We start from the raw sequence: 27,259 nt of genomic DNA, 5'->3' as shown, positions 1-27,259 counted from the left end.
TGATCCAAAACATAAAGCAAAATCTACAATGGAATGGTTCAAAAATAAACATATCCAGGTGTTAGAATGGCCAAGTCAAAGTCCAGACCTGAATCCAATCGAGAATCTGTGGAAAGAACTGAAAACTGCTGTTCACAAATGCTCTCCATCCAACCTCACTGAGCTCGAGCTGTTTTGCAAGGAGGAATGGGAAAAAATTTCAGTCTCTCGATGTGCAAAACTGATAGAGACATACCCCAAGCGACTTACAGCTGTAATCGCAGCAAAAGGTGGCGCTACAAAGTATTAACTTAAGGGGGCTGAATAATTTTGCACTCCCAATTTTTTAGTTTTTGATTTGTTAAAAAAGTTTGAAATATCCAATAAATGTTGTTCCACTTCATGATTGTGTCCCACTTGTTGTTGATTCTTCACAAAAAAATACAGTTTTATATCTTTGTTTGAAGCCTGAAATGTGGCAAAAGGTCGCAAAGTTCAAGGGGGCCGAAAACTTTCGCAAGGCACTGTATATATATATATATATATATATATATATATATATATATATATATATATATATATATATATATATATATACACATTTATGTTTACGAGATCCGGATGGCCGAACGACTCCAATAGGGAAGTGCACTAGATAAGCTATCGGGTGCGATTTGGGACACATTTATTGTGTGCGGCCTTAATGTTAAACAACGGTGGAAGGTAGTAGCCACCTAGGATGCTATTCTCAGTATGTCCCAAATTGAACCATAAGGAGACTGGTCAAAAGTAGTGCACTACATAGGGCATAGGGTGCCATTTGTGACTCAAAGGAGGGTATAACTACTAAGACATTATAATAGCTTGTTAAGCAGTCAGTCAATTTATTTCCTTATCAGGGATCACTTTTCCATTTCCATTTACAGTCAGATTACATGAGCGCAGGTCTGTAAATCAGATTACATGAGCGCAGGTCTGTAAATCAGATTACATGAGCACAGGTCTGTAAATCAGATTACATGAGCACAGGTCTGTAAATCAGATTACATGAGCACAGGTCTGTAAATCAGATTACATGAGCACAGGTCTGTAAATCAGATTACACGACCACAGGTTTGAAAAGAGAGCAAATGTAAAGATTCATTAATGCTTATACATTATTTAAAATTGTAATATTCATTTTACTTTTCTCATTCGGGAAAACAGGGTCATATGGAACAAGTCGAGTGCCCTACAAGACCCCAAATACACCCTCCCCTTAACCCCCTACAAGACCCCAAATACACCCTCCCCTCAACCCCCTACAAGACCCCAAATACACCCTCCCCTCAACCCCCTACAACAGCCCAAATACACCCTCCCCTCAACCCCCTACAACAGCCCAAATACACCCTCCCCTCAACCCCCTACAACAGCCCCAAATACACCCCCCTTAACCCCCAAATGCCCCCCTCCTTAACCCCCAAATACCCCACTCCTTAACCCCCCAAATACCCCACTCCTTAACCCCCCAAATACCCCCCTCCTTAACCCCCCAAATACCCCACTCCTTAACCCCCCAAATACCCCCCTCCTTAACCCCCCTTCACCCCCTACAAGACCCCCAAATAACCCCCCTCCAAGACCCCCAAATACCCCCCTCCTTAACCCCCTACAAGACCCCCCCTAAACACCCCCCCCTTAATCCCCTACAAGACCCTCAAACCCCCCCCTTAACCCCCTACAAGACTCCCCTAAACGAACCCCAAATACACCCCCTAAACGCGCCCCAAATACACCCCCCTTAACCCCCTAAGCGAGCCCCAAATACACCTCCCCCTTACCCCCACAACCATTCCAGCTCCATGCCAAAATAACACTCCAACTGCACTCCAACCAAAAGTTTTAAGAAAAAAAAAAACTCTCCCGACTCACAACTGCGGAGAGGGGGAGGCAGGTAGGGGGTGCTGTGAATATAATATCTCTCCTCATTGGCTAGTCCAGATCATCGTTATGGCGATAGAAGTTTGGGTGGTTTAGAGCTGCAGTGGCACCCTATTCCCTATATAGTGCACTACTTTTGACCAGAGTCCTATGGACCCTGCGATAGACTAGCGTCCTGTCCAGGGTTATGTACTAGTATATCAAGCTGCCTCGCCGCTACAAAAACAATAGATGGGCTCCTGACCTACGGGCCATTCCGGCTCGGACAAGGCTACCATGAGCCCTGGTCAAAAGAAGTGCACTATATAGGTAATAGGGTGCCATTTGGGACCACATCAATGTACAATGAGGGCCCCGGCTGCGTAGCTAACAGAGCTGTCCTGCCAGTTCCTGCACTGGGACGACTGGGCATAGTTCAGGAAGGAGAAGTTCATCTCTGTTCCACTCTTCCTCAGCTCAGACACGGCCTGGAAAACACAAAACACACGGGAGCAGTCAGACAGGCATCACGTGACACGGGAGCAGTCAGACAGGCATCACGTGACACGGGAGTAGTCAGACAGGCATCACGTGACACGGGAGCAGTCAAACAGGCATCACGTGACACGGGAGCAGTCAGACAGGCATCACGGGAGCAGTCAGACAGGCATCACGACACAGACCTTTGTGCAAGAAGACCTGTTTAACTAACAGAAGGTGTACTGTAGATGTCAGATTATCGTACGACTGAGGCTATACTGATATGCTCGCTGTTGTACCCGTATGCTCCCTGTTGTACCCGTATGCTCCCTGTTGTACCCGTATGCTCCCTGTTGTACCCGTATGCTCCCTGTTGTACCCGTATGCTCCCTGTTGTACCCGTATGCTCCCTGTTGTACCCGTATGCTCCCTGTTGTACCCGTTACAACTCACGTTTAGCAGCACTCCAATAGGATGACGTCCACAGATGGTGTTGTGGTATTTCTTCAAGTAGTTGGTGAAGGACATGGGGTCCAGTGTTTCTATAATGCCCATACCCTGGAGAGACATGAGAGAAGGGTTTAGAACCCAGTCTGAAAACCCTAACAGTTAGCTATATATCCCTAACCCTGGAGAGACAAGAGAGAGGGGTTAGAACCCAGTATGAAAACCCTAACAGTTAGCTATATAACCCATACCCTGGAGAGACAAGAGAGAGGGGTTTAGAACCCAGCCTGATATGGTTAACTAATATAACCCTAAACCTAGAGAGACAAGAGAGAGGGGTTTAGAACCCAGCCTGATATGGTTAACTATATAACCCTAGAGAGACGAGAGAGGGGTTTAGAACCCAGCCTGATATGGTTAACTATATAACCCTAGAGAGACGAGAGAGGGGTTTAGAACCCAGCCTGATATGGTTAACTATATAACCCTAACCCTAGAGAGACAAGAGAGAGGGGTTTAGAACCCAGCCTGATATGGTTAACTATATAACCCTAGAGAGACAAGAGAGAGGGGTTTAGAACCCAGTCTGATACAGTAAACTATATAACCCTAACCCTGGAGAGACAAGAGAGAGGGGTTTAGAACCCAGCCTGATATGGTTAACTATATAACCCTAACCCTGGAGAGACAAGAGAGAGGGGTTTAGAACCCAGCCTGATATGGTTAACTATATAACCCTAACCCTAGAGAGACAAGAGAGAGGGGTTTAGAACCCAGTCTGATACAGTAAACTATTTAACCCTAACCCTAGAGAGACAAGAGAGAGGGGGTTAGAACCCAGTCTGATACAGTAAACTATTTAACCCTAACCCTGGAGAGACAAGAGAGAGGGGTTTAGAACCCAGTCTGATACAGTTAACTATATAACCCTAACCCTAGAGAGACAAGAGAGAGGGGTTTAGAACCCAGTCTGATACAGTAAACTATATAACCCTAACCCTGGAGAGACAAGAGAGAGGGGTTTCGAACCCAGTCTGATACGGTTAACTATATAACCCTAGAGAGAGGTGGTGATGTCTCAATTATATACATGGAAGGAGATGAGGGGTTTCATGTTACAACTTGGTAGGAACTGAATATCAGACTGTGTTTACCATCTTATCAAGGTGTTCAATGGATCTGTGGATCTCTCCTTGAGCCTCGTCATAGTACGTGTAACGGAACCGTTGGCCTGTGGGAAGGAGGTCAATATATTAAGTCAGGCCCAACCATGAAGGAGATGGTTTGTCAAGGAGACAGAACCATTGTTCCTATATTTAGAACCCCTTTCACAAGATTGTCCCGAACCAAACTGTGCTGGCTTTTCATATCGCTTGTCCTGAACCAAACTGTGCTGGCTTTTCATATCACTTGTCCTGAACCAAACTGTGCTGGCTTTTCATATCGCTTGTCCTGAACCAAACTGTGCTGGCTTTTCATATCACTTGTCCTGAACCAAACTGTGCTGGCTTTTCATATCGCTTGTCCTGAACCAAACTGTGCTGGCTTTTCATATCACTTGTCCTGAACCAAACTGTGCTGGCTTTTCATATCACTTGTCCTGAACCAAACTGTGCTGGCTTTTCATATCACTTGTCCTGAACCAAACTGTGCTGGCTTTTCATATCACTTGTCCTGAACCAAACTGTGCTGGCTTTTCATATCACTTGTCCTGAACCAAACTGTGCTGGCTTTTCATATCGCTTGTCCTGAACCAAACTGTGCTGGCTTTTCATATCACTTGTCCTGAACCAAACTGTGCTGGCTTTTCATATCACTTGTCCTGAACCAAACTGTGCTGGCTTTTCATATCACTTGTCCTGAACCAAACTGTGCTGGCTTTTCTTTCACATGGTCTTTCCAGCACGGTTTCAGCAACTACGATGAATGGATGTATAACCAGACTAGCGCAACTCAGTAGTGTGAACAGGGTATAATATATTGATCTCTACCAGTCCTGTTCAGTACGTACCCCAGTGGCAGAAGTCAGAGGAGATGATGAACAAGTTGGATGGATCAGCCAGATACCTGCTGAGCAGTTTCCCATAATCCTGTTCTTTAGACTCACTGAGGGCTCCAACCAGCACCGGGACAATGCTGAGCTCATCTTTATGACTGCAGTAGGAAACAGAGACAACACATTACAAGTCTGTATGGGTGTGGTGCACTGGGGGCAGTTACCTGACCGAGATGGTAAAAGCTGTTACAGGGACTGAACACGTGTAAACCAACCGAAGGTATCTGTATTAAACCCAACCTAATTAAACAGTGTGTGTTTTAATTAAACCCACCTAATTAAACCCAACCTAATTAAACAGTGTGTGTTAATTAAACCCACCTAATTAAACCCAACCTAATTAAACAGTGTGTGTTTTAATTAAACCCACCTAATTAAACCCACTTAATTAAACACACCTAATTAAACCGTGTGTGTTAATTAAACCCACCTAATTAAACGGTGTGTTAATTAAACCCAACTAATTAAACCCACCTAATTAAATAGTGTGCTAATTAAACCCACCTAATTAAATAGTGTGCTAATTAAACCCACCTAATTAAACCCACCTAATTAAATCCACCTAATTAAACAGAGTGTGTTAATTAAACCCAACTAATTAAAGTGTGTTCTAATTAAACCCAACTAATTAAACAGTGTGTGTTAATTAAACCAACTAATTAAACCCACCTAATTAAACCCAACCTAATTAAACCCACCTAATTAAACAGTGTGTGCTAATTAAACCCAACTAATTAAACAGTGTGTGCTAATTAAACCCAACTAATTAAACTCATCTAATTAAACCCACCTAATTAAACCCAACCTAATTAAACCCAACCTAATTAAACAGTGTTTTAATTAAACCCAACTAATTAAACAGTGTGTGCTAATTAAACCCACCTAATTAAACACTCAAACAGGAAACAGGAAGGATCTGTCTTATTTCTGTAGATTTTCACGACATTATCAAAAGTATGTGGACACGTGCTCATTTAACATTTTATTCCAAAATCATTTTGGGTCTAGAGTGTCTCCCCTTTGAAGAGGGGGATGATCGAAGCTGCTTTCCAATCTTTGGGAATCTCAGACGATACGAAAGAGGTTGAACAGGCTAGTAATAGGGGTTGCAACAATTTCGGCAGATCATTTTAAAAAGAGAGGGTCCAGATTGTCTAGCCCGGCTGATTTGTAGGGGTCCAGATTTGGCAGCTCTTTCAGAACATCAGCTATCTGGATTTGGGTGAAGGAGAAGTGGGGGAGGTTTGGGCAAGTTGCTGTGGAGGGGTGCAGGGCAGTTGACTGGGGTAGGGGTAGCCAGGTGGAAAGCATGGCCAGCCGTAGAAAAATGTTTATTGAAATTCTCAATTATAGTGGATTTATCAGTGGTGACAGTGTTTCCTAGCCTCAGTGCAGTGGGCAGCTGGGAGGAGGTGCTCTTATTCTCCATGGACTTTACAATGTCCCAGAACTTTTTTGAGTTAGTACTACAGGATGCACATTTCTGTTTGAAAAATATAGCCTTAGCTTTCCTAACTGACTGTGTATATTGGTTCCCAACTTCCCTGAAAAGTTGCATATCACGGGGGCTATTCGATGCTAATGCAGAAAGCCACAGGATGTTTTGTGCTGGTTAAGGACAGTGAGGTCTGGGGTGAACCAAGGACTATATCTATTCCTAGTTCTAATTTTTTGGAATGGTGCATGCTTATTTAAGATGGTAAGGAAGGCACTTTTAAAGAATAACCAGGCATCCTCTACTGACGGAATGAGGTCAATATCCTTTCAGGATACCCGGGCCAGGTCGATTAGAAAGGGCTGCTCGCTAAAGTTAAGGGAGAGTTTGACAGTGATGAGGGGTGGTCGTTCGACCGCTGACCCATTACGGATTCAGGCAATGAGGCAGTGATCGCTGAGATCTTGGTTGAAAACAGCAGAGGTGTATTTGGAGGGCAGGTTGGTTAGGATGATATCTATGGAGGGTGTCCGTGTTTAGGGATTTGGGGTTGTACATGGTAGATTCGTTGATAATTTGTGTGAGATTGAGGGCATCAAGCTTAGATTGTAGGATGGCCAGGGTATTAAGCATGTTCCAGTTTAGGTCACCTAGCAGCACGAGCTCTGAAGATAGATGGGGGGCAATCAATTCACATATGGTGTCCAGGGCACAGCTGGGGGCTGAGGGTGGTCTATAGCAAGCGGCAACGGTGAGAGACTTGTTTCTGGAAAGGTGGATTTTTAAAAGTAGAAGCTCAAATTGTTTGCGTACAGACATGGATAGTAAGACAGAACTCTGCAGGCTATCTCTGCAGTAGATTGCAACTCCAACCCCTTTGGCAGTTCTATCTTGTCAGAAAATGTTATAGTTAGGGATGGAAATTTCAGGGTTTTTGGTGGTCTTCCTAAGCCAGGATTCAGACACGGCTAAGACATCAGGGTTGGCAGAGTGTGCTAAAGCAGTGAATAAAACAAAAACTTAGGGAGGAGGCTTCTGATGTTATAGTGCATGAAACCAGGGCTTTTACAGTTACAGAAGTCAACAAATGAGAGCGGCTGGGGATTCGGAGTGGAGCTAGGCACTGCAGGGCCTGGATTAACCTCTACATCACCAGAGGAACAGAGGAGGAGTAGGATAAGGGTACGGATAAAGGCTATAAGAACTGGTCGTCTAGTAGGTTCGGAACAGAGAGTAAAAGGAGCAGGTTTCTGGGCACGATAGAATAGATTCAAGGCATAAATGTACAGACAAAAATGTATGGTAGGATGTGAGTACATTGGAGGTAAACCTAGGCATTGAGTGATGATGAGAGAGATATTAATATGGAGTTAGTCAAGAACATTAGTGAGGTCTGATGTTGGGCGATTAGGCCTGGCTCACAGTCGGAGGCTCCAATTCATCCCAAAGGTGTTTGATGGGTTTGAGGTCAGAGCTCTGTGCAGGACAGTCAAGTTTTTCCACACCGATCCTGACAAACCATTTCTGCATGGACCTCGCTTTGTGCACGTTGGGCATTTTCATGCTGGAACAGGAAATGGCCTTCCCCAAAATGCTGCCACAAAGTTAGAAGCACAGAATCAACTAGAACGTAATTTTAAGCTGTAGTGTTAAGATTTCCCTTCACTGAAACTAAAGGGCATAGCCAGAACCATTATTTATCCTCCACCAAAATTGTTGGCACTATGCATTGGGGCAGGTATCGCTCTCCTGGCATCTGCCAAACCCAGATTTATCCGTTAGACTGCCAGATGGTGAAGTGCGAATCATCGCTCCAGAGAATGCGTTTCCACTGCTCCAGAGTCCAATGGCGGTGAGCTTTACACCACTCCAGCCGACACTTGGCATTGCTCGTGGTGATCTTAGCCTTGTGTGCGGCTGCTCGGCCATGGAAACCCATTTCAATAAGCTCCCAACGAACAGTTCTTGTGCTGACGTTGCTTCCAGAGGCAGTTTGGAACTCGGTAGTGAGTGTTGCAACGAAGGACAGACCATTTCTATGCGTAAGTAAGGGACATTCTACTGTCAATGTTTGTCTATGGTGATCGCATGGCTGTGTGCCCCGATTTTATACACCCGTCAGCAACATTTGTGGCTGAAAAAATCCACTAATTTGAAGGCGTGTCCACATACTTTTGGCCACGTTGTGTATTCCTGATAAAAGGTGTGTGTGTGTGTTCATATAGTGGGCCTATTAATTGAGCATGCAGGCCTTACTTCATTAGTAAACAACCAATCATACGCCATAGTCAAGACTCAAACCATCCTGGAACTGGGGGGGGGGGGGGGGAGAGCGCTTAACAAAATGTCAAGACAAACCAGTCATGAATCCCTGCTGGCTCCCACCACCACCCCTACCAGGCAGACAGGCTAGGTCTGTAGAGCCTCTCAGTCCTCTGTTACTGTACTCTCTACAGATGGATGGCTTAGTGATTATTGAAGCAGACGTTTGACAGGTCCTTTTTTCTTTATAGCTGCAGTGTGTTAGTCTGTCTTACCTCTCCATGGCTTTAGCAGTGTAAGGCAGATGCATTTCAATGCTGTGCTCCTCCTCGTCTGTCTGAAGACTCATCCTCTCAAACATCCCAGTCTTCCAGAGGTCAGCATAGACTAGAGGGAGGTGAGGATTCAATATACAGGAGGTCAGCATAGACTAGAGGGAGGTGAGGATTCAATATACAGGAGGTCAGCATAGACTAGAGGGAGGTGAGGATTCAATATACAGGAGGTCAGCATAGACTAGAGGGAGGTGAGGATTCAATATACACATATTCATGATTACTGGCCATGTGAGGTTTGAATTAGCATATTACAACAAGTCATTAGTTTAGACACTAGGGGTGTAACCAGTGTGGACATGGGTTCGGTCCGCACTGTGAACACATATGAATACATAAAAATAAAAACACTAGGCCTGAGGGCTACGCTGCCTTGTACGCCACGACTACACATAGATCAGAAATACAGTGTAGACATTGTTCATGTTGAAAATGACTATTGTAGCTGGAAACGGACGATTTTCTATGGAATATCTACATAGGCGTACAGAGGCCCATTATCAGCAACTATCACTCCTGTGTTCCAATGACACGTTGCATTAGCTAATCCAAGTTTATCATTTCAAAAAGGCTAATTGATCATTAGAAAATTACAATATCGATAGCTATGTTTATAGCCGCAGATATGCACCCATTCTCAGTGGGTGAGAAGAATAGGAGTTTCGGTATCTCGTTAAAGTGCTCGAGCCACGTTACGAACTTCCCTCTCCCTTCCATTTCAGCAAACAGGAAGTACGAAGAAAGCTAAGGCAGAAGATGTCATGGAATTGGCCAATTCACCCTGTGTTGGGCTTACTACAGATGGATGGACCTCAATGGGGTACAGAGAGGTACTTCACATTACCCTGGAGAGTGGGATGTGAGAAGAAGAATGGTACAGACCCCTTTACGAGAGTCACAAGTGTACATCTTTTTGTCTTTGTAAGGAAAACTTTACAACCTATACACATGCATAATTGCACTTTTCAGTGTTGTTGATGAGTAATCGTGTCTTCACAATCAGGAATACCAACACTTTGTATTTTCTTAAACTAAAATGAACTACAGTAACTTTTGGAATTTAATTTTCCCGCTTTACCGAAACTGAACCGCGATCCCAAAACGGCAATACATACCCAGGCCGCGATCCCAAAACATACCCGGGCCGCGATCCCAAAACATACCCGGACCGCGATCCCAAAAGGGCAATACATACCCGGGCCGCGATCCCAAAACATACCCGGGCCGCGATCCCAAAACATACCAGGGGGCCGCGATCCCAAAACGTACCCGGCCGCGATCCCAAAACGGCAATACATACCCGGGCCGCGATCCCTAAACATACCCGGGCCGCGATCCCAAAACATAGCCGGGCCGCGATCCCAAAACATAGCCGGACCGCGATCCCAAAACATACCCGGACCGCTATCCCAAAACATACCCGGACCGCAATCCCAAAACGGCAATACATACCCGGGCCGCGATCCAAAAACATACCAGGGTCGCGATCCCAAAACGGCAATACATACCCAGGCCGCGATCCCAAAACGGCAATACATACCCGGGCCGCGATCCCAAAACGGCAATACATACCCGGGACGCGATCCCAAAACATACCCGGGCCGCGATCCCAAAACATACCCGGGCCGCGATCCCAAAACTGCAAAACATACCCGGGCCGCGATCCCAATACATACCCGGGCCGCGATCCCAATACATACCCGGGCCGCGATCCCAAAACATACCCGGACCGCTATCCCAAAACATACCCGGACCGCAATCCCAAAACGGCAATACATACCCGGGCCGCGATCCAAAAACATACCAGGGCCGCGATCCCAAAACGGCAATACATACCCAGGCCGCGATCCCAAAACATACTCGGGTCGCGATCCCAAAACGGCAATACATACCCGGGCCGCGATCCCAAAACGGCAATACATACCCGGGCCGCGATCCCAAAACGGCAATACATACCCGGGACGCGATCCCAAAACATACCCGGGCCGCGATCCCAAAACATACCCGGGCCGCGATCCCAAAACTGCAAAACATACCCGGGCCGCGATCCCAATACATACCCGGGCCGCGATCCCAATACATACCCGGGCCGCGATCCCAATACATACCCGGGCCGCGATCCCAAAACATACCCGGGCCGCGATCACAAAACGGCAATACATTCCCGGGCCGCGATCCCAAAACATACCCGGACCGCGATCCCAAAACGGCAATACATACCCGGGCCGCGATCCCAAAATATACCCGGGCCGCGATCCCAAAACAGCAATACATACCCGGGCCGCGATCCCAAAACATACCCGGGCCGCGATCCCAAAACAGCAATACATACCCGGGCCGCGATCCCAAAACATACCCGGGCCGCGATCCCAAAAAGGCAATACATACCCGGGCCGCGATCCCAAAACATACCCGGGCCGCGATCCCAAAACATACCAGGGCCGCGATCCCAAAACATACCCGGGCCGCGATCCCAAAACGGCAATACATACCCGGGCCGCGATCCCAAAACATACCCGGGCCGCGATCCCAAAACATACCCGGGCCGCGATCCCAAAACGGCAATACATACCCGGGCCGCGATCCCAAAACGGTAATACATACCCGGGCCGCGATCCCAAAACATACCCGGGCCGCGATCCCAAAACGGCAATACATACCCGGGCCGCGATCCCAAAACGACAATACATACCCGGGCCGCGATCCCAAAACCGCAATACATACCCGGGCCGCGATCCCAATACATACACGGGCCGCGATCCCAAAACTGCAATACATACCCGGGCCACGATCCCAATACATACCCGGGCCGCGATCCCAAAACGGCAATACATACCTGGGCCGTGATCCAAAAACATACCCGGGCCGCGATCCCAAAAAGGCAATACATACCCGGGCCGCGATCCCAAAACATACCCGGGCCGCGATCCCAAAACGGCAATACATACCCGGGCCGCGATCCCAAAACATACCCGGGCCGCGATCCCAAAACATACCCGGGCCGCGATCCCAAAACATACCCGGGCCGCGATCCCAAAACGGCAATACATACCCGGGCCGCGATCCCAAAACATACCCGGGCCGCGATCCCAAAACAGCAATACATACCCGGGCCGCGATCCCAAAACATACCCGGGCCGCGATCCCAAAAAGGCAATACATACCCGGGCCGCGTTTCCAAAACATACCCGGGCCGCGATCCCAAAACATACTCGGGCCGCGATCCCAAAACGGCAATACATACCCGGGCCGCGATCCCAAAACGGCAATACATACCCGGGCCGCGATCCCAAAACATACCCGGGCCGCGATCCCAAAACGGCAATACATACCTGGGCCGCGATCCCAAAACATACCCGGGCCGCGATCCCAAAAAGGCAATACATACCCGGGCCGCGATCCCAAAACATACACGGGCCGCGATCCCAAAACTGCAATACATACCCGGGCCGCGATCCCAATACCTACACGGGCCGCGATCCCAAAACGGCAATACATACCTGGGCCGCGATCCCAAAACATACCCGGGCCGCGATCCCAAAAAGGCAATACATACCCGGGCCGCGATCCCAAAACATACCCGGGCCGCGATCCCAAAACGGCAATACATACCCGGGCCGCGATCCCAATACATACCCGGGCCGCGATCCCAAAACTGCAACACATACCCGGGCCTACTAGACACACTGCAGCTTGTTTGGCAGCGTCAGTCAGATGGTTGGGTCCACTGAGGACATATACGTTCCCCCCCCCCCCACACACACATGTCAAGCTTCACCGTTTAAAACAAAACAGGGTTATTTTGTTACATTTGAAAATTACTCTTCTGGTCAATCCGGAGATTGCTGAGTGGTGTTTTTAAACCTCAGCAGAGGACAGGGCACAGTATGTATGTATGTATGTATGTATGTACCTACCATTCTGGTCAATCCTGAGATCGTAGAGAGGTGTTTTATAAACCTCAGCAGAGGACAGGGCACAGCGGGACAGAGGAACATGGTGAGACGGGCCCAAGATGAACACCCTGCGACTACAGGGGGAAGAGAGGAGTCCGTCACCTCACTCTGTCACCTTTACCTCCCTGACTCACATTAGCATAGCAGCTCAGTGGACCCAGTCATCGGGCCATTAGTAGCCTCGGCCCAGCAGGCTTCGCTCACGTCGCTCACGTAGTTCCAAGGTAAGGCTGTGACAGAGGCTAGGCCAATACTGCTAACTACTCTCTGTCTGAGGTAACTAAGGGGCAGATAGTTCCTTCAGGGTGAAACAGGGCAGGCAGATCTAAGGTTTGATAAGGAGGGAAAAATGTAGAAACGAAGAAAAAAAAAAAAAACAATACATTTACATTTTAAAACATCTAAAATTTCGATATAATATTATTATACTTTACACGGAATTCATTACTGACAAAAGGTGTTCCGTTTAGAAAGTTCCCTGGACATTTTTAACGTAACTAAACGAGACGCAGTAAATGACTTACGTGACAGAAGGGTCTATTTGTTTGTAGGCGTGTGCAGCACAAGCACCACAGTAGGAATATCCAGCGTGCCTGAAAACACAGATGTCTGTTAGGTAGGAAATGACATCATGGCAGGCCAGACACCATTACAACAACACAAAACATAACATCCTTTGAGGATGTTCGACCTCCACTTTCCCCCCCATCAACACGTACACATTTTAGTCATTCATACACCGTTATCAAATCATATTTAGGAGTGACTCTTGATGACCAAGATGAGGCCTTGTCGCGTGACTGAGATATTATAATCATCAGTGGAGCTTACGGTGCTATGATGGCTCTAGCGGGGCTGATCGTGGATTGTGCTTGAGACAACCAACCTTCTAGTTGTGTATTTAGCTGGGAGCCTGCAGAAAGGGAAGAGGGGGAAACAAGTTAAAAGAGAATTACACTTCATACGAAACAGAAAATGAGTTGTCTGCTGTAGCCAACCACACAGGGCCTTCAGAAAGTATTCACACCCCTGGACCTTTCCCACATTTTGTTGTGTTACAGCCTGAATTTAAAATGGATTACATTGAGATTGTGTCGATGGCTTACACACAATACCCCATAATGTCAAAGTCTAATTGTTTTGTTTATATATATATATATATATATATATATATATATATATATATATATATATATATATATATATATATATATATATATATATATATATATATATATATATATATATATATATATATATATATATATATATATATATATATATATATATATATATATATATACATATATATATACACATACACATATACACATACACACACACATACATACATACATACATACATACATACATACAAACTCAGCAAAAAAAAAAAAAAAAAAAATAAGGCCCTTTTTCAGGACCCTATTTTTCAAAAGACAATTCGTGAAAATCCAAATAACTTCACAGATTTTCATTGTAAAGGGTTTAAACACTGTTTCCCATGCTTGTTCAATGAACCAAACAATTAATGAACATGCACCTGTGGAACGATCATTAAGACACTAACAGCTTACAGACGGTAGGCAATTAAGGTCACAGTTATGAAAACTTAGGACACTAAAGAGGCCATTCCACTGACTCTGATAAACACCAAAAGAAAGATGCCCAGGGTCCCTGCTCATCTGCGTGAACGTGCCTTAGGCATGTTGCAAGGAGGCATGAAGACTGCAGATGTGGCCAGGGCAATAAATTGCAATGTCCGTACTGCGAGTCGCCGAAGACAGCGCTACAGGGAGACAGGACGGACAGCTGATCGTTCTCGCAGTGGCAGGCCACGTGTAACAACACCTGCACAGGATCGGTACATCCGAACATCACACCCGCGGGACTGGTGAAGGATGCATCAACAAGGGGGTGCAGGGCTGTTGACCGGGGTAGGGGTAGCCAGGTGGAAAGCATGGCCAGCTGTAGAAAAATGCTTATTGAAATCAGTGCAGTGGGCAGCTGGGATGAGGTGCTCTTATTCTCCATGGGCTTCACAGTGTCGCAGAACTTTTTTGAGTTTGTGCTACAGGATGCAAATTTCTGTTTGAAAAAGCTAGCCTTCACTTTGCTTTCCTAACTGCCTGTATATATTTGTTCCTAACTTACCTGAAAAGTTGCGGGGGCCTAATCCAAGCTTATTGAGCTTATAAAAGGCTAATTGATCATTGGAGTCCTGATTAAAGAAGCAAAAAAACTGGCCTTCTTTAGACTAGTTGAGTATCTGGAGCATCAGCATTTGTGGGTTCAATTACAGACTCAAAAATGGCCAGAAACTTGGTCAGTCTATTCTTGTTCTGAGAAATTAAGGCGATTCCACGTGAGAAATTGCCAAGAAACTGAAGATCTTGTACAACGCTGTGTACTACTCCCTTTACAGAACAGTGCAAACTGGCTCTAACCAGAATAGAAAGAGTGGGAGGCCCCCCGTGCACAACTGAGCAAGAGGACAAGTACATTAGAGTGTCTAGTTTGAGAAACGGACGCCTCACAAGTCCTCAACTGACAGCTTCATTAAATAGTACCCACAAAACACCCGTTTCAATGTCAACCGTGAAGAGGCGACTCCGGGATGCTGGTCTTCTAGGCAGAGTTGCAAAGAAAAAGCCATATCTCAGACTGGCCAATAAAATTAAGATTAAGATGGACAAAAGAACAGACACTTGACAGAGGAACTCTGCCTGTAATAATACCACTGTAATTACATGTCTAATATGATTTTTGAATGACCATGTCATCTCTGTACCCCACACATCCAATTATATGTAAGGTCCCACAGTGGAGCAGTGAATTTCAAAAACAGACAACCACAAAGACCAGGGAAGTTTTCCAATTCCTAACAAATAAACTCCAACTCTACCTATTGGTATTTGGGTAAAAAAAGAAAAGGAAAAAAAAAAGCAGACATTGAACACCCCGTTGAGCTGAAGTTTTTAAATGACACTTTGGATGGTGTATCAATACACCCAGTCACTAATAAAGATAACTGAGTTGCCAGAGAGGAAGGAAACTTCTCAGGGATTTCACCATGAGGCAAATGGTGACTTTTAAAAAGTTATAGAATTTTTAACAGTTATAGAATTTAATGGGTTGTGATAGGAGAAAACTGAGGATGGATCAACATTGTAGTTACTCCACAAACCGAACCTAATTTACAGAGTGAAAAGGAAGCCTTTATCCAACACAAATATTCCACAACAAGGAACTAAAGTAATACTGCAAAAGAAAGTTGTGTTGTATTTGATTTGCCCCAAACATACATTACAGAGTACCACACTCCATATTTTCAAGCATTGTGGTGGCTGCACCATGTTATGGGTATGCTTGTAATCGTAAAGGACTGGGGAGTTTTTCCAGGATTAAAAGAAATGGAATGAAGCTAAGTACAGGCAAAATCCTAGAGGAAAAGCTGGTTGAGTCTGCTTTCCACCAGACACTGGGAGATGAATTCACCTTTCAGCAGGATAATAACCTAAAACACAAGGCCACATCTACACTGGAGTTGCTTAGCATGAAGACAGTGAATGTTCCCGAGTGGCTGAGTAACAGTTGACTTAAATCGACTTGAAAATGACTGTCCAGCAATGATCAACAACCAATTTGACAGAGCTTTTGAGCATTTGACGGGCAAATGTTGCACAATTCAGGTGTGGAAAGCTCTTACAGACTTACCCAGAAAGACTCAAAGTTGTAATCTTTACCAAAAGTTATTTTACAAAGTATTGACCCAGGGGTGTGAATACTTATGAGATATTTCATTGGCAATAAAAAGTCCTAAAAGTTTTCACTATCATTATGGGGTATTGTTTGTAGACGGTTGAGGGGGAAAAAAAGTGTCTTCCTTTTTTAAATTGAGGCTGTAAACACATTTACAGGAAGTCAAGAAGTCTGAAGGCACTGTAACCGTTAGCTAGCTAACTAACGACTCTATTTAGAGTCGTTAGCTAGCTAACTAACGACTCTATTTAGAGTCCGCTCTCATCAATATCCGCAGCGGCATCAACGTCAAGCTCAGCACCAGGAACTAATGCAAGTCACCTCACCTGGCGAGCAAATACATACACTGGAACTACGCATAGTCAGTGTTCTGTTGGGTGTGTCTACAATTCAACTTCTGCTGTGGTCGTTTCTGTATTATTTCTGAGCATGGAATCGCTTAGCTGATTGGTTCATGTAAGGCTCGAATTGGAGAAAAGGGGGTATTCGTAAGAGGGGATGGCGTGGGTGACTGACTGGTGTCTGTTGGATGTGAGTATTGTGTGTGAAGGTCAGTCAGTACGCATGATATATTGACACGAGGGGGGAGGGGGGTGGATATAGTGCCTTGTTTGAGTGTGTATTGATAGGGACAAAGTAGTCAAATGTTGGCTACTGTGTACAGACTAACCCTGCTGCTGATGACACCAGCTTTAGTGGCACATGGTTTATTGTATGGTTACACATCCTCACGATCAGTCTTCATGGTCTTTCCAGGACAAACAAATCTGCAAGAGGTCGACTATAGGAGGCCTAGTATACTCACCACTGTATTTTGCTATAAATATTACTAGCTGTTGTGTACAGGGCATTCGGAAAGTATTCAGACCCCTTCACATTTTTGTTCCGTTACAGCCTTATTCTAAAATGGATTAAATAGACCCGCCCCCTCAATCTAAACACAATACAACAATGACAAATGGATTAAATAGACCATCCAGGCCTGGAGTTTAGTATACTACCACTGGTGTGCCATCCAGGCCTGGAGTTTAGTATACTACCACTGGTGTGCCACCCAGGCCTGGAGTTTAGTATACTACCACTGGTGTGCCACCCAGGCCTGGAGTTTAGTATACTACCACTGGTGTGCCACCCAGGCCTGGAGTTTAGTATACTACCACTGGTGTGCCATCCAGGCCTGGAGTTTAGTATACTACCACTGGTATGCCATCCAGGCCTGGAGTTTAGTATACTACCACTGGTCTGCCATCCAGGCCTGGAGTTTAGTATACTACCACTGGTGTGCCACCCAGGCCTGGAGTTTAGTATACTACCACTGGTCTGCCACCCAGGCCTGGAGTTTAGTATACTACCACTGGTGTGCCACCCAGGCCTGGAGTTTAGTATACTACCACTGGTCTGCCATCCAGGCCTGGAGTTTAGTATACTACCACTGGTGTGCCATCCAGGCCAGGAGTTTAGTATACTACTACTGGTGTGCCACCCAGGCCTGGAGTTTAGTATACTACTACTGGTGTGCCACCCAGGCCTGGAGTTTAGTATACTACCACTGGTGTGCCACCCAGGCCTGGAGTTTAGTATACTACCACTGGTGTGCCATCCAGGCCTGGAGTTTAGTATACTACCACTGGTGTGCCATCCAGGCCTGGAGTTTAGTATACTACCACTGGTCTGCCATCCAGGCCTGGAGTTTAGTATACTACCACTGGTCTGCCACCCAGGCCTGGAGTTTAGTATACTACCACTGGTGTGCCATCCAGGCCTGGAGTTTAGTATACTACCACTGGTGTGCCACCCAGGCCTGGAGTTTAGTATACTACTACTGGTGTGCCACCCAGGCCTGGAGTTTAGTATACTACTACTGGTGTGCCACCCAGGCCTGGAGTTTAGTATACTACCACTGGTGTGCCACCCAGGCCTGGAGTTTAGTATACTACCACTGGTGTGCCATCCAGGCCAGGAGTTTAGTATACTACCACTGGTGTGCCATCCAGGCCTGGAGTTTAGTATACTACCACTGGTGTGCCACCCAGGCCTGGAGTTTAGTATACTACCACTGGTGTGCCATCCAGGCCTGGAGTTTAGTATACTACCACTGGTGTGCCATCCAGGCCTGGAGTTTAGTATACTACCACTGGTGTGCCATCCAGGCCTGGAGTTTAGTATACTACCACTGGTGTGCCATCCAGGCCTGGAGTTTAGTATACTACCACTGGTGTGCCATCCAGGCCTGGAGTTTTCCCAGACTTAAAGGCTTTAATTGCATCAAGAAGTTCCTCCTCTGTAATTCGTCCTTCACATGAGTCTTTCCGTACAGATGTTAATTTTAGATTATTAAATAGAACACAAATCCTTACAATTAACTTTGGTTAGTGGAGATAGAGACTGAAACGAAAACACATGCTTACAAGTACTACAAGTGCTTCCTCTTTCAAAAAATTGTTCGGTGAATCATGGGTGACTCATTCTATCCCGTTCACTTTATTTAAAAAAAAAATAAAATAATATAATACACATGATCTTTCTTGAATAAGTTCCTCCATTCCTTGTTGTTTCTCCTCTTAACTTATTCTCTGCCTCTACGGTTCAGTTTTTATTGCTGTCCAACGGTTAGTCCCCCTATTTCCTTCGTTAATATAAAAACTGAACCTAAAAAATGCTTTTGTTTTTAAAGACGAGCACAGAATTGCATGGCCTCTAAAAGCACATTTAAAAAAAGGGTCCCATACAATAAGGGGGATTTGCTATACCTAGACAGAATAGTTTGGGAGAAATATATTTTCACCACCCCAGTCCTTTATCCACAATTTAAATCTTAATCTTAATCTCTTTTAGCCAGATAAATACTGATAGTATTTTCTGCTAAGACATTACAATTATAACTGGCTATACTTATTTCACCATAACGAGATACCAAAGTTTCAATTATATTTATCATCATATGAGTGTCCATTTTGCTGTACCAAGATATTTGCACTGCTATTAAGTAAACCTCCAATTGTTCTCCACTGATCCACCCGCTAAACCCCCCTCCCCCCAAATCCCATATTGGGTTGTCGTCCCAGTGACTGGCTCCCCACCCACCCACCCGGATCCTACAATCTTACTGCTAAATCAAAACCATGCAGGGAGTTGAAATGATACACCATCTTGTATTTCTTGGCAAGTAAACATGTTTCAATAAACCAGTAGATTAGTCTGTCTATAAAGCAAATAAGTGGACATGGTTTTGTATTCAGGACAGAGTTTATTTACTCTGGAGACCAAGGTGAGTTTACACAGCAGTATGTAGGAACAATTATGACACACACACACACACACACACACACACACACACAGTAGAAGAAAAATATACTACTAACACCTATTATAAAGACTACGGTTCCTAAGGGAATACTGGCATGTACGCTAGCAGTCAGGAAGCAAGTTCAGGAAGTGAAACGTTAAATAAATAAATAGGAATCATAATACAAAACAAGAAACAACAACAACAAACAGACTTGAAACAATGATGCCTGGGGAAGGAACCAAAGGGAGTGACATATATAGGGAAGGAACCAAAGGGAGAGACATATATAGGGAAGGAACATATATAGGGAAGGAACCAATGGGAGTGACATATATAGGGAAGGAACCAAAGGGAGTGACATATATAGGGCAGGAACCAAAGGGAGTGACATATATAGGGAAGGATCCAAAGGGAGTGACATATATAGGGAAGGAACCAAAGGGAGTGACATATATAGGGAAGGAACCAAAGGGAGTGACATATATAGGGAAGGAACCAAAGGGAGTGACATATAGGGAAGGAACCAAAGGGAGTGACATATATAGGGAAGGAAACAAAGGGAGTGACATATATAGGGCAGGTAATCAAGGAGGTGATGGAGTCCAGGTGAGTGTCATTATTTATGCACTGATACACGTGTGCACCATAACGAGCAGCTTGGTGACCTCGAGGCTGGAGATAATAAAATATGCAATGATCAGATTAACAATGAGGTGTGTGGACGCGCTGAACAAATTAATGCACACCAGTAGACCTTTCCGAACGCAATCAAAAGTTACAACTGACCACGGAATAAAGACCCACCTGACCACGGAATAAAGACCATCTGACCACGGAATAAAGACCTACTGACCACGGAATAAAGACCATCTGACCACGGAATAAAGACCTACTGACCACGGAATAAAGACCGTTGGAATAAAGACCCACTGACCATGGAATAAAGACCGTTGGAATAAAGACCCACTGACCATGGAATAAAGACCGTTGGAATAAAGACCCACTGACCATGGAATAAAGACCGTTGGAATAAAGACCGTTGGAATAAAGACCCACTGACCATGGAATAAAGACCCACCTGACTACGGAATAAAGACCCACTGACTATGGAATAAAGACCATGGAATATAGACCGTGATCACTTATGTGAGGAGCTCTACACCACACGGGTCAGTATAACAAACGGTGATTTGATGTGTACCGGCATGATGTTACTGAGCTATAGGACCGAGGAGTGCGTGTTTCCACACTCTTGCTCTATAGGGCACAGCTTTAGTCTGTATGCAACAGCGCACTGGTTTACTGGGAGAAGAGAATTCCCCTACCCAAGAACGGTAAAGTACTGGTTCTAATCAGTATCGACCAATCAGCTTGCTGCAAACTCTTATCACACTTCTGGAGAAAAAAATAAAATAAAAAAATGGTGTTCAACCAGATGCAATGTCATTTCTCTGTAAACAAATTGACAGACTTACAGAATGCGCTGACAACAAACGACCGATGATTGGTTGAAATACATCGATAATAGAATTGTGGGAGCTATAGCGTTAGATTTCAGTGCATCCTTCGATGTTATTGACCATAACCGGTAGGGACGAGATCTGGAAGTTAAAGGACGACATGCTGCTTACTTAGCGAGTAACAGATTTCATCTGCTACACTAATCCCTTCAAGATCTAGCGAGGTTAGTCATCAAAATAGAAAATAGTGCGGTTCGGTGACCCACGCTTGTGTGATGAGATACTTGGCGGAGACCTGAAGCTAGACAAGTCTCTTGCAAGAGTACTCATTATAAAAGGGGTAATGTGACTGACTGGGTTATGACGGTTAGCCTACTGAGCTAAAGCCTAGGCATTGATTCTGTCTCTTGAGGTCAAAGGGTACCTGGTTCACACTCAGTCAGTCACAAGCTCAAGATTAATTAGGGAGTGTTATTGGGCTATGACAGGGCTATTCACACTCCATTATAACGTGTCTATACCTCACACTCAACGTCAACAAAACTAAGGAGATGATTGTAGACTTCAGGAAACAGCAGAGGGAACACCCCCCTATCCACATCGATGGAACAGTAGTGGAGAGGGTAGTAAGTTAAGTTCCTCGGCGTACACATCACAGACAAACTGAATTGGTCCACCCACACAGACAGCATTGTGAAGAAGGCGCAGCAGCGCCTCTTCAACCTCAGGAGGCTGAAGAAATTTGGCTTGTCACCAAAAGCACTCACAAACTTCTACAGATGCACAATCGAGAGCATCCTGTCGGGCTGTATCACCGCCTGGTACGGCAACTGCTCCGCCCACAACCGCAAGGCTCTCCAGAGGGTAGTGAGGTCTGCACAACGCATCACCGGAGGCAAACTACCTGCCCTCCAGGACACCTACACCACCCGATGTCACAGGAAGGCCAAAAAGATCATCAAGGACAACAACCAACCGACCCATTGCCTGTTCACCCCGCTATCATCCAGAAGGCGAGGTCAGTACAGGTGCATCAAAGCTGGGACCGAGAAGACTGAAAAACAGCTTCTATCTCAAGGCCATCAGACTGTTAAACAGCCACCACTAACATTGAGTGGCTGCTGCCAACACACTGACTCAACTCCAGCCACTTTAATAATGGGAATTGATGGGAAATTATGTAAAATATATCACTAGCCACTTTAAACAATGCTACCTAATATAATGTTTACATACCCTACATTATTCATCTCATATGTATATGTATATACTGTACTCTATATCATCTACTGCCTCTTTATGTACATGTTCTGTATCCCTTTACACTTGTGTCTATAAGGTAGTAGTTTTGGAATTGTTAGCTAGATTACTTGTTGATTATTACTGCATTGTCAGAACTAGAAGCACAAGCATTTCGCTACACTCGCATTAGCATCTGCTAACCATGTGTATGTGACAAATAAAATTTGATTTGATTTTTTTTAGAGGGGAACAAAAGGCTAAGAGAGTCTTAGCTTTCAGAAATGGGATCATAACAGCGTATAGGCAAACGGTTCAAACGCTAGAGCCAATTTCATTGGAAGAAAATAAATGACACTTTGAGAAACTTGAAATTGTAGTTTGGAAACTCGATACAAACAATGCATGTAATATTTACCGTATTGAAACTGAATAATTATTGAATTTCAAAATGTAATTAGACATTTAAAAACTGAATGCAATATTAATTCAATTCAGTTTCAAACCATGAAATACAAGTTACATTTATGATTTAAATTAGAACATTTGTGCATTTCCAAAATATTACATTCAAATTAAAAAAATATTGAATTTAAATGCAGTTTCTTTTGGCACTGAAATTGCTCCGTAGGGGGCTCTGTGTTGAAGCCACAGTGCCTCCATCTTGGAACTCCCTCACCATTGTGTTGAAGCCACATTGCCTCCATCTTTGTACTCCCATCGTTGTACTCCCTCACCATTGTGTTGAAGCCACAGTGCCTCCATCTTGCTACACCTATTGTAAAAAATATTTTTGGAAGCTATAGAAATGAATTCATTAATGTCTACATTAGTTTTATATATTATATTACAGACACATTATTGCATGTTTGTAACTTACACGTGAAAACATATAAAAACATTTTCCTAAAGTATAATTTTAGATTATTAATGCTACTGTCCCTACTACAACAAAAATACTTAAATATGAGATTTTGTCCTTGAAACACTTAATTGCAATACTATAGAATTCCATCCATTCCTATGGAAGACTGCTCCTACTGGGGGGTGCCAATATGGCCGACTGGCGGCTTCAAAGCCTCTCACTGCCCAATACGTAATATCAGCAATGTAAGGTTTATATGACCAGGCCATTTCATCTCGCCAGGACAGAAAAGAAAAAAAGAAAAATAAACATTTGCAGGTTTTGTTGCTCTCAACCAACTGAGAGAGAGCACGGTCTGTCCTTTCCTTCCTCCTTCTGCTATCCTCCTCAATTAGTCAACTAGCTAGCAACCCATCTATACTGAACAAAAATATAAACGCAACATATAAAGTGTTGGTTTCATGAGCTGAAATAAAGGATCTCAAATGTTCCATATGCACAAAAAGCTTACTTAGCTCAAATTGTGCACATGTTTGTTTACATCCCTGTTAGTGAGCATTTCTCCTTTGCCAAGATAATCAATCCACCTGACAGGTGTGGCATATCAAGAAGTTGATTAAATAACATGATCATTACACAGGTGCACCTTGTGCTGGGGGTGATAAAAGACCACTAAAATGTGCAGTTATGTCAGTGCCACAGATGTCTCCAGTTGAGGGAGTGTGTAATTGACATGCTGACTGCAGGATTGTCCACCAGAGCTGTTGCAGGAGAATGTAATGTTAATTTCTCTACCATAAGCCGCTCCCGTGATTTTAGAGAATTTGGCTGTACGTCCAACCTGCCTCACAACCGCAGACCACATGTAACCACGCCAGCCAGCGTTTGAGACCAGCCACCCGGCCAGCTGATGAAACCGAGTAGTATTTCTGTGCTTCTTACCAGTCATGTGAAATCCATAGATTAGGACATAATGAATTTATTTCAATTGATTGATTTCCTTATATGAAGTGTAACTATGTAAAATAATTTCCAGGACACCAGCCCAGAGAAACTAGTCTGCAGCTAGGTAGGCTTGCTATAGTAACCCTGCTAACTAGGTACTACCCCTCACAACAACAGCCCCTGAAAGACAGGTCAGTTAGCTAGCTTGGTTAGCTAACCCAGCTAGGAACTTCCCTGGACAACAACCCAAACATTACCTAGACCAGTCTGCTCGCTAGCTTGGTTAGCTAGCTTGGTTAGCTAACCCTGCTAGCAACTTCCCTGGACACCAACCCAAACATTACCTAGACCAGTCTGCTCGCTAGCTAGGTTAGCTAACCCAGCTAGGAACTTCCCTGGACAACAACCCAAACATTACCTAGACCAGTCTGCTCGCTAGCTTGGTTAGCTAGCTTGGTTAGCTAACCCTGCTAGCAACTTCCCTGGACACCAACCCAAACATTACCTAGACCAGTCTGCTCGCTAGCTAGGTTAGCTAACCCAGCTAGCAACTTCCCTGGACACCAACCCAAACATTACCTAGACCAGTCTGCTCGCTAGCTTGGTTAGCTAACCCTGCTAGCAACTTCCCTGGACACCAACCCAAACATTACCTAGACCAGTCTGCTCGCTAGCTAGGTTAGCTAACCCAGCTAGCAACTTCCCTGGACACCAACCCAAACATTACCTAGACCAGTCTGCTCGCTAGCTAGGTTAGCTAACCCTGCTAGCAACTTCCCTGGACACCAACCCAAACATTACCTAGACCAGTCTGCTCGCTAGCTAGGTTAGCTAACCCAGCTAGCAACTTCCCTGGACACCAATCCAAACATTACCTAGACCAGTCTGCTCGCTAGCTAGGTTAGCTAATCCAGCTAGCAACTTCCCTGGACACCAACCCAAACATCACCTAGACCAGTCTGCTCGCTAGCTTGGTTAGCTAACCCTGCTAGCAACTTCCCTGGTCTCTGGCCCATTCCCCCGGTCCAATTCTATACCTGAGGCGGCGTACCAACTGCCAGCGTGACTTGCTTCTCTGCACACTGTTCGGTTGGACATCTTAACTCCGGAGCTGCCAATCTTGGTAAACTGGAACCTTGTCAGGTAGAAAAAGTAAAAACTCCGGGAGTGGGGGGGAAAGAGGAAAACAACTGGGCAGATAGAAAACCACCAACAAAAACAAAACGTCGACAAAGACAAAGAAGGAATGCAAAAAAAAAAAAAAAAAGGAAGTTAGCAAGCCAGCTAACGTTAGATAAAAAAAAAAATGCTGAGAAAAGTGATTCTATTTGATAGTTAGCCAGCAGACTACTTTAAAATGCAATACTTTTAAACGATAATTACGGATGAACAAAATCTCAATGCAGTGTTGTCAGTTGGTTGTCATAAATAACACCATTTGACTTGACTAAAACCGGTATGACATAAATCGGGATAGCTAGTAGCTCACTGTGCATCAGAATATTTTTACGCCTGCTGCTTTCGTTAGATCCGACTCCAAGTAAATAACAACCAGCCATTGGCCGGCACCATATTTTACTTTACACGGATTGGTTGCTTCTTGATGGCAGGTAATAAGGCGGTGTTAAACGTTTACTAAAAATGACGTAAGGCTGCGTGGATTGGCTGCTCGAAGAGCATGTGAAACGATTCGTTAAAAAAAAATGTGTTAGGCGTGGCTATGACCCAGCTGTAGAAAGAGTCGGTTCACCGGCATAACAAATATGATATATTTCTTAATTTCTTCCCATGAAATACTTAAATAGATATCGTAACAAAGAATAGTTATTACGTTTTGAAGCTATTCAAAAAGAGCCCTTTTGCCGTGATATTGTCTACCGCAATGCCGTGACCCGGATTCGAACCGGGGTTGCTGCGGCCACAACGCAGAGTACTAACCACTATACGATCACGGCGAGCTACCAGGGCTTATATGTACATGGGATATATCCCCCTCCCATAGAACGCGCATTCACCACATTTCGTTGGAGGTGTTGCTAATCCTGTAATTCTCATTTAATTGAAATCATGGTACAAAGCTGATTTTTCTCAATGTAAACTGTGCATTTTCGGGACTTCTTTGGGACACCATGGCCCGGTTCCCCGGTTGAGTGGAGATTTCAGTTAAGGACCAACGGATTGATCTAAAATGTACAAACTCAGCCCACCACTGGGCCATGCAAAACGAACTCGCCCATTGTTGTATATAAATAGGCGGATTCGATTTTGCTGAGCGGCGGGCACCGGACATCTGCTCGTTTCATCATCGGGAATCTGTGCAACTCCGTAATTTGGTCAACAAGGCCAGAAACATAAAATACATGTTTTCATTGTCTAACTCGTCTTCATTCGGAAAGGCAGATAAAGCCCAAAAGCAATCACTTTTACATGTGAAAACAAAGAGGGCTACTCATTACTCCACATGTCCTTTAAGTCACTTTGCTTTAAGCCGATTTCGCAGTGGGTTTTGAATCAATAGGAAAAAATAATAAATAAATCAGGATGTTGCCTTGTAGACTGTTTCATATATAAGGCTCCCTGCAGACTGCCTACTAGGCAGCGTTCTGATTTATCAGTCTCTGAGGCTGCTATTGAATCTGATAAGCCTGCCAGGAATAGAGCCCACCCAGTCTTGATCATATACATAATTCACTGACTGCTAATCTGCCTGTCAGGAGCTTTACCTATGAAATAGCCTACAAGGTAGAATCCTGATTTATCAGTCTCTGAGGCTGCTATTGAATCTGATAAGCCTGCCAGGAATAGAGCCCACCCAGTCTTGATCATATACATAATGCACTGACTGCT

The 27,259-nt window shown here is 44.7% G+C and overlaps 1 protein-coding gene and 1 non-coding gene across 2 annotated transcripts; both read right to left on the bottom strand.

Annotated features, from left to right (window-relative positions):
- Window positions 1-1,749: 1,749 nt before the first annotated feature.
- Window positions 1,750-25,944, bottom strand: memo1 (mediator of cell motility 1). The gene is made up of 9 exons (XM_036945965.1): window positions 25,450-25,944; window positions 13,684-13,765; window positions 13,377-13,445; window positions 12,814-12,926; window positions 8,837-8,948; window positions 4,820-4,962; window positions 3,963-4,039; window positions 2,815-2,919; window positions 1,750-2,369 (listed from the first exon to the last, which is right to left on the bottom strand). The coding sequence occupies exons 1-9, from the start codon at window positions 25,508-25,510 to the stop codon at window positions 2,238-2,240; spliced, it is 894 nt and encodes a 297-aa protein (XP_036801860.1). The 5' UTR covers window positions 25,511-25,944; the 3' UTR covers window positions 1,750-2,237.
- Window positions 25,945-26,295: 351 nt separating this feature from the next.
- Window positions 26,296-26,367, bottom strand: trnah-gug. Its single transcript has one exon. It is a non-coding gene; the product is annotated as a tRNA-His (tRNA).
- Window positions 26,368-27,259: the final 892 nt, after the last annotated feature.

This window comes from Oncorhynchus mykiss, chromosome 16, assembly GCF_013265735.2.
Source record: "Oncorhynchus mykiss isolate Arlee chromosome 16, USDA_OmykA_1.1, whole genome shotgun sequence".
NCBI lineage: Eukaryota > Metazoa > Chordata > Actinopteri > Salmoniformes > Salmonidae > Oncorhynchus > Oncorhynchus mykiss.
This window is presented reverse-complemented; position numbering and strand designations above follow the sequence as displayed.